The 9,092-nt window shown below is 39.7% G+C and overlaps 1 protein-coding gene across 1 annotated transcript in view; it reads left to right on the forward strand.

The window, feature by feature from the left end:
• Positions 1-2,902, forward strand: part of LOC103181585 (disintegrin and metalloproteinase domain-containing protein 22) — a 140,960-nt gene extending 138,058 nt beyond the window's left edge. Inside the window, exons 30-31 of the mRNA XM_042331863.1 lie at positions 1,302-1,425; positions 2,263-2,902. Coding sequence (XP_042187797.1) covers positions 1,302-1,425; positions 2,263-2,283 — 145 coding nt within the window. The 3' untranslated portion in view covers positions 2,284-2,902. The remainder of the gene's footprint in view (positions 1-1,301; positions 1,426-2,262) is intronic.
• The last annotated feature ends 6,190 nt before the right edge of the window (positions 2,903-9,092 follow it).

Raw genomic sequence — 9,092 nt, forward strand, 5'->3', positions numbered from 1 at the left:
CTCCATTTCCAGAATTTCAACAGCGTTTAGGTTAGATGCTAGCTGACAGGCAAGAAAAATACCAGACATTAATGCTTCTGCTGCAGCTTCTTCTGCTTGTCTTGGATATTTGTTCCGAATGAAACGTTTTCTTTGGAGTTTCTTTTGAGCTGGTTCCATTGTCTTGTTCAGAGCTCGTGCCCAATGTGGTTGCATTTGTGCAATGTCTGCTGCTCAGTTTGTCTCGATGCCTTGGAACGGGTTGGCCTTCGCAGGATGCATGTTAGCACAAACTATTGCTTTAATACCTTTTGTAATGCCTGATGTGAGCATAAAGCATTCAATGATCAGTTAGTACTAGGATGTACCAGTCTGGTCTGGTGTGATATATAATTTAATACATCAAAACTTTCCCTCTCTTTCATTTAGGTTCGGTTTCTCCCTCTCACTCTCCCCCCACCCACCCCCCATGTAAAACCATTGACTTGAGAGGGCTATTTTGAGAGCTGCTACCAGCTATTTTATAACCAGACACAAGGATGTACATGAGAGAGCCCCATCCTTCATCATTCTCTAGTCATTACTTAAGTGGAGTCCAGTAGCTCAGTGATTAGAGCACTTGCCTTGCAAGCGAGAGGACCTGGGTTTGATTCCCAGCAGGGTGAAACGTTGAGCAAGGTTCCTTACTCCACACGTCTCTGTTTACTTAGCAGTAAGTAGGATCACGGTTGTTAGTCAATTGGCAGATTGCTTTTCTGGAGGTAATAATTCCTTCAACAAAAATAAATAATAATAAATTGGTCACTCAATCCACGACTGTTTGTGGGACACTCCTGTGCGTAACTGGCTGCCGCTTTTCCCCCACAAATATAGAGTCAATTCACATTACAGTATATTCTGTGAAGTGCTTTGAGACATCTAGAAAACGTGATAAGGCGCTATATCAAATGCAAGGATTATTATTATCAAGAGAAGCATCTTAGTTTATTCTCTTCTTGCAACAAGGCAGCCAGAATTGGATACCCTCACACAGGAAATTAAATACTTCCCAGGCACCCTGTGACATTATATCAATGTAACTCAGTAGACTGTGTCACCTCATTGCCTCAGGAGTTTCATTCATTATCAGGTGATCACTGACAGATAGTGGCACGAGTCCAAAAGTGAACCAAATGCTTCCCAGATATTATCATAGACAACTCCCCACCCCCCACCCTTCCCCCATCAATTGGACTGGAACCAGCACTGGTACAGACTGTTAGTCACTACTGTGCAGCTTTAGGATGCTGTAGATTGTGTTGATTTTTGTGGTTTCATCTCAGGACATTATCTCCTGCCAAGTCACATTCTTCATCCAATGGGTCCATTGCTTCCAGTAGGAAATGTCCATACCCAATGCCACCTCTTCCAGATGAAGAGGGGAAGGTTGGTCGACAAAGTGCACGGGTAAGTGAGCATTAAGTGGTTGTCACAGTAATAGTACCATCCTTTTACATAATAATATTTTTAATAACTTTGGTAAACATGGACCCAGATATTATCCATTTCATGTCTTATCAGTAAATTTGAATTGAAACCTGAACCAAAGTGCTATGAATCCATTTGATGAAAATACTGTAACTGACTTAGCATATTTAAGTCAAATCTGTAAGTCTATTAGTGCAGTGTTTTGCGAGGTTTACAAACAGATTTGTAAACAGCAGATTCCGCCAACTCAGGGCTGCAAATCCGTTCAGAAGTCACCTGATTTCACAGAATTGGAAGCTGAGATCAGTGTTTCAAAGGAGCTCCGGGGGATTGAAGTATTTATTTGCTGTTATGGAGACCCAAGGAAGTTGAATTTACGCAAATGATATAAACGTTCATCTGTACAAAGAGCATTTTTAAAACCTCCTTAATGGAGTCCTGTAGCTTAGTGGTTAGAGCCCTCACCTCTTAAGCGAGAGGATCCTCGGGTTTGATTCCCGGGCAGGGCAAAATGTTGGACAGTTTCCTTGTTCCACACGCCTCTGTTTACCTAGCAGTAAGTTGGAATCCGGTTGTTAGTTGATTGGTGGATCCCTTCAAAAGTTTTTGTTAATAATAATTGGTCACTCGGTCCACGACTGTTTGTGGGACACTGCTGTGCACAATTGGCTGCTGTGTTTTGTCCACAGAATATACAATCAATTCATTTTGCAGTATATTCTGTGAAGCGCTTTGAGATCTCTCGAAGATGTGATAAGGCGTTATATCAAATGCAAGGATTATTATTATTATTATTAATTCTTGTTTCTTCCACAGCTCTGGGAGACATCCATTTAGATCTGATCAGTGAGTCTGAGCTACTTCAGATTCCCATTGTTCTGCTTGTTTTATAAATGGCAGAGTTATATAGACATCTTTTAATCAACAACTGGACAGTGCATCAACAAGGTTCTTGAAAGAAAAACTTTACATGCACCTGCTGTCTTCAGAGTAAAGCTATTGCTTTAAGAGGCTACATTGCAAGAACTCATTGTAAGCCTCTGACTTGCTAATACAGAAGAGACAGTGTATGACAATGAAGAATCAGCATGCATGAGCATCATATAGCACTGAAACAACCGAGAAACGTGGATTGGTTCTGAAGAAAGACAAAAACCCCCACTAATTTTCATCATTTGCGACGCTTGTTCCTGCAGAAGAGAAAGATCAAGATGGACCTTTTATTCCCACATAAGATTCAGTCTGATGATCTGAGTACACATTCACTGTGCTGAACAAAAACTGCATGCATGAAACCTTTTTTTTAAAATAATAAACTCGATTGCAATATTCTGTAGCGAAAATAACAAATGGATGCGTGCAGAGCCAAAAGAGGAATGATTTTACCAACGGCTCCTTAGGATTTAACTGATACAAATAATTTGCATTTGAAACGATACTTGTGAACAAATTGTTGCGTGTAAACTGAAGACCAAAATGATCTCTTCTTGATAATATGTTTGATACTTTCTAAACTGCTTGCTCTGAATGTCTTCTAGTGTAAATATCAACAGTTTTAACTGTTGTCTGACAAACAACAGCCAATGGATGTTTACCTTGGTAAGTCAGTACAAGTACAGTTCAGTGTCTGACTTCAGATCCGTTTTATTCTGATTGATTAGACCAGGTGTCTTACAGTAAAGGACCAAATCACTTTTACAACAAAGGTCATAATAATTTACAATATTTTACTGACCTAGAATAGCTGGTTATGTTACCACAAAAAGTCAAAATTACTGTTGAAAATGTGAGTTATTAGATTAACATGAAATTTGTAAAGTGCACATAGAGCTCTGCATGACTGTGCCTGTGTCCATTCTACAAGTTGAACTGGTTGTAAGAGCGAAATAAGGTTTGTGAAACCAAAATGGTCAGACAGCCTTTTTAAAACATTCTGGACCTGGGTAATAGATTGGACTGTACTGTTGCTGTCAGCTTTATAATATCTTGCAGTGTAGGTTTGCATTTAGGTACTGAACATTACATTGTTCAAGTTGTAGACATCAATTAAACATAACCAAAGTGGTACATCTGTTCAAATTTACATTCTCCACCAAGGCAAAAATGAATGAGTAACTTGATCATACTCTACGTCAGGGAGTTGTGCTTTTGGTAAGGACAGTAACGAATTCAGCAATGGCTCTCTGAGGTCCAACATCAGTATAGCCGTGCGAGAGCTGGAGTCCATCTCTAAAGCACTGAAGCACTTGTCATAATGTGGGTTTACACAATGACATGTGGTCTCTCATGGTTTAGCAGGGCAAGTGCTCATTTAAAAAGAATACTTATGTCAACTGAATAGAATGATAAAATATAAATATTAGAGGACTTCCAATCACCCTCACCTAAAATCCTTAGTAACATCAACATAATACTGCACAAGCTGTCCTTTTTGCTGCAATATGCACTATTATTTAATTTTAAATGTTAACGATGGGCTTCAATTTGTTATTGCACTGAACTGTTTTCTTTTAAAACTTGAGTGTTATCAGTGGTCACTCCAGTTTCAAACACTGCCTTATTTTTTAATAATAGGGGTTTGTGTGATATATAGTATGGATCAAATACGAACAAAAATATTTACAATCAACTCCTTTATAATGTAGCCTGTTTATGAGTTTACTTCCTCTATTTACTGAACTAGTTTTAGTTTTTCCGTTACTAGGAATGATTGCGATTCTTCTTTAACTTTGTTTTTTTGTGAAACGTCATGGTACAAATGAGGATTTTTCATAACATTTTAATTTGTAATCCCAGGCACCAGGAAAAAAAAAGTTTACAAAATGCAGGATACATTCTATAATTAATCCAACATAAAAATTTCAGTGACAACCACTTAATGCGCAGGTGACATTCAAAATATCATGTATAAATGTTGAGCTGAGGTCGGTGGTAAAATGAAAATATTGGGTTCAATTAATGCAGGGGAAAATAGCTCCACAAATTAAGTGTGTTTCATCCCTCATATCTTGGTTTCTTATTGCTTTATCTCCTACTCCTGGAACCTACATCTGCATCTGGAACCATTTTCCTCAATATGCTGCTCATCTCCACGTGTCTTCTTTGCTCAGTGATTTGAAGTGACACTTTAAACAGTAACTTCCAAACATGGTCTTCATGTTAGGACATCACTGCACCAACAGGCTTTAAACATAAATCTGGAACAAATAGGTTTGAATAAATCCGGTTCCACACATTGAACTGAAAATACCTGAATTGATAGGTGACTTTTATTCTGCACAAAACAAAGACCTGGGCAAGTTGTGAAATACAATACAAAATTACCTTTTGGGAGGACAGCCCAAGGCTCTGGTCTGCAGTGCACTCCCCATCACGTAATGTTTGTTTAAATGTTGGATTCCCAAACCAGAAATGAGTTGAGAAATATTCCATAACTGACCACTGGTATTCTGACATTTACAGTTACTCTTTTATAAAAAAAAACATTAGGAAAAGGTAGAGGGAGCAGAACAAGCCAAAATAAAGGCATGTGTGAGCTTCAAAATACTAAAATTTGCTTTCATTTGCAGATTGAGGAGACCTTTCTGTTTGTGCTTTTGGTGACAATGTTTCTTTAAGCGAGTGATGCAAGACTATTTTGCAGAAACAACAAAATGTTCCAAATGCTATATTGTTCGGGAGAGTTGGAACTGAACTGCGTTTTACTAATACGAGGTTTTTCTAATCATTTGTAAAACATTTGCTTTAAAAGGAATACAAGGTTCTAAGATGAGTTTGTGACCATGAAATAGGCATCACCAGGCATGGGCAGACACGGAACATGTCAGGGGAAAGCCGCAGAGCTGTGAGTAGAAGAGCAGAGATAGGATTATGGTGGGCTCTTTGTATATGCAATGTGGATCAGGTACTTCAGGATGACCTGGTTAGATGGCCCACCCTGATTCCCTTATGAAGCGGGTGGACAGTGGACAGGAATTATGGTCAAGTTGGGGCTGACCGGGTAGCCTTCTGGCTATCACGTGCCATCACTTCCTGCCATTGCACGTGTGCTAGATGCGGAAAGCACTGTTGATGTCACTTCACAGTGGCACTCTTTACACAGCATTACACATATATAATATGTATTACATGCGTACAATATGCAGAAAGTAACGTCAGGTGGGGGGGCAACTTGACAGCCCAGAAGTCAGCCCTTTATTGGGGGTTTTAGCCCCAGATCATTGTGAAGTGATTCCCTTCAAATTAAGTACAGTCAGTGACGGGGTCAATTGTACATGGTGTGCGAGGGTGGGGCTTGATGGGCCAAATGGCTTTCTCGTGATCCATGTTTGTCAATGTTCTCACCTTTTCCTATGACAAAGGCACAAGGGATTCAGAAAAATGGTTACTCATCAGAAATTGTCTTTGGTAGTATTCATATATCATTTAAATATAAAATCACGATCCATTGAGGTTTATTTTTCAGATGAAACATAAGCAGGTCAGCCCCAAATTATTGGCTGCTTCATCCATCATCAGTTTCTTTTGCACTACTCTTGTAAATATCCTGAGTACTGTATATGTTTTCATCACAAACATTTACGTTTTGAATGTCACATTAATAGAGGCCACTTGAATACAATTGTGTGTGTGTATATATATATTATATTTTGAAATGAGTGAAAAGTATTGAGTGGTGCCCTATCTCAGTTGAATGTGATTCTGGAGAAGTGCTAATATTCTATTACAGGGTACATTAGAATACAGGGTAGTATGAGGTGTTTAAAAGCAGGCTTTTCTCTCACTTCTATACTATTTATTGCGATGGCAAAGATAACCTAGACTTGTTGACGTTGCTGCTCTGTGGTTCGAAGCATCTCTTTCACCCCCTCAACCCCCCGAAAGACAAGTAAGTTTCAAAATGTTGCAGTAAAGAACTGTGAGTAAGGGTAGAGTATTCTCTCAATATTGCATGTTTTGTGGAGATTTTCCTGAATGGAGCCTTGCTGTTGAGAAGCAGTTAGATTTGCACGGCTGCGGGCAGGACATTGCAGCATAAATCCATTCTGGATTCTCACCACAAAGGGTCCTTAATTCTGAACAGCCAAACAAAACATCAAGGGATTGTTTTCAAATGTTACTGAAGAGATGGTCGTGCAAAATCCAACAGCGGATATTGATGTTCTCCCCATGTGCTTAGCTGTACATGTCCCAAATCATTTTTTTTTAAAAAACAACATCATTGCAATGAAGGAAATGTATAACTCAGATTTCTCACTCCACATTTCTTACTGCTGTCTGGAAAGAGATATTGCTTTACTTATGAGAGTATAAACTTGGCAGAATCTGTTTCATCACTTGTATTTTTTTTACTTTCTACATTACATTCACCAAATAAGCAGGACTTTACATGTAGCTGGAACCAGTGGGTGTTTACATTGTAAAGTTGTTTTTGAATATTCTTAGCTCTTTTGTTCAGTCCCACTTGGACTTTATTCCCTCATCAGTGAAATCCTTATGTATAGACTAGATCAATGCACTACATTCACCATTTGCTTTCAAACCTGTCCACCAGATGTAAACTTGTATTGATCTGCATCTAGTGTCCACACATGCTGTGGGTTTGTATGTATAAGTAGCTAGCTATGTAGATATATATTCCATAATATGACACAGAGTACATTTCTGTGAGACAATTAGATATGAGCTGAACGGCTAAAGGTTTCTGTTTCAATAAATGCTTATTACATGAGTGTATTAGAGCTGCGTGCTAAACTCCCATTTTACCCTCAGTCACCCCTACATTACTCTTTATCCCACCATAATATTGTAAAATATGGTTTGGAATTTATCATGTTATACATCTGCATGCCCAAAAAGGTGACCATTGTAACTTCCAACACATCCTTCACCAAAATACATTTTTATAAATGAAATCAGCTTAAAAATCTGTCTTTGGCTGTGGCGCTGTGAATGCAATTGTAACAGATTGGCTGTATACTTTTTCAATAATGTCGTGAGTGAAAACAGTTGAGGCAACTTTGTATGAAATCATTCCCATCTCCATTTATTAATTTTTCAATTGGTTTTACTACCAGTTGGTAATCTTTTGTGAAACCGGAATAGAACATGATTGTAACTCTAACATTGTGCATTACCTCCTAGTTGGTGGTAATTAGGGCGTGTTGGGCAGAATAGCCTGTTTCTGTGCTGTACAATCTATGTACTTGTCAGGGGTTGGTCTGATGACCTGGAAAAGTTTTAATTTGCCCAAGGTATTAAGCCTTTATTGACCATGTACATTATCACACTGTTGTATATAATGCAACGTTTAAAATTAATGCCTGTGCTTTTCTGAAATACTATTGTGATATATTACCTTAATAAAAACAATTTCAGTGAACCTGGATTCCAGCTGTTTATATGTCAATGTGGGTTACAAATTTACATAGTGGCATGTCTGAACGTATTATTTAAGTATTCTGTAGTGGGTACAAATTACAATCCACAGGTTGCACCAACTTTCCTGTAAAATACTTGAAGCTCATTGTGATCAAACATATGAGTCAAAAGTCTTGTAACAAAAATTAGCTGCCGGTGCTTATAGAAATAAGTACTTGTTTCAAATTTCTGCAAATGCTTTCCATCATCACAACCAGGTAAATCACCCTCTTTTACCGTTACCTAATAAAATGAAAGGTAAATTAGGTAATACAAATTAGCCAATAAAACACTAAACGAGGTGGACTGTTCAGGTGGATGTTAAAAATCCATGGCACTATTTGAAAATAGAATGGAGTTTCTCCTGGTGTCCTGGCCAACACTCCCCCAAATAATATTGATCCTTCAGTCCGTGTCCTTACCCGCACACGGCTCCGCGCGCCAATCACCCCCATTTTTGTCTGGCTCCATTACCTCTCCATCCCCCGATGGATTGAGTTAAAGATCTCATTCTCATCTTTAAATCCCTCCCCAATCTTGCCCCACCTATCTCTGCAACTTCCTCAAACTATACCGATCGGCTCACTTTGCTCAGGGGGTACCGACCTGTTTCATCTCTCCTGCCCCACCAGCCCCACTATCAAAACTACAGGGGAGCTGCTTCAACTGGACACTGGCTACCCCCCCCCCCCCCCTCCACCCGCCCCTACCCCTGGACACTGGGTAAATCAGACAAAACATCCGGCCCCGATTCAGTTGTATTCTTATTAGTTTTAAATATGCCGGTTAATTCAGACAAGAATCTGGTTCCTCCGGACAAAATGCCGCGCTGGTCACTGCTGAGTCTACTCGCTTGTCTCGAGCGGCTCCGGGTTGGAGATGGGAGGAGTCAAATTGTGATTGATTGACAGTGGACTCCAGCCATTCACAAATGGCTCAGGGCTGTCAATCAGTGAGGGGGGGGTGGGCTTGTAGAAACAAGGGAGGTAAATGGGAGGAGTCAAATTGCAATTGATTGACAGTTGGAGCCACTTGTGAATGGGTGGAGCCCATCCATTCACAAGTAGCTTTGGCCTGTCGATCACCTGAGAGCCGGCGCTAACTGGTCCCCTTCCGTGCAATGGGAACGGCAATGCCAGGGAGGAGGTGCCATTGCCGCTCCTCTACTGGGCGGGAAGAGGGAAGGAAACTCCGTTTGGCCTCGGACACAGTTTAAGACGGACAAA

Source organism: Callorhinchus milii, unplaced genomic scaffold (genome assembly GCF_018977255.1).
Source record: "Callorhinchus milii isolate IMCB2004 unplaced genomic scaffold, IMCB_Cmil_1.0 Scaffold2, whole genome shotgun sequence".
Classification (NCBI taxonomy): Eukaryota; Metazoa; Chordata; class Chondrichthyes; order Chimaeriformes; family Callorhinchidae; genus Callorhinchus; species Callorhinchus milii.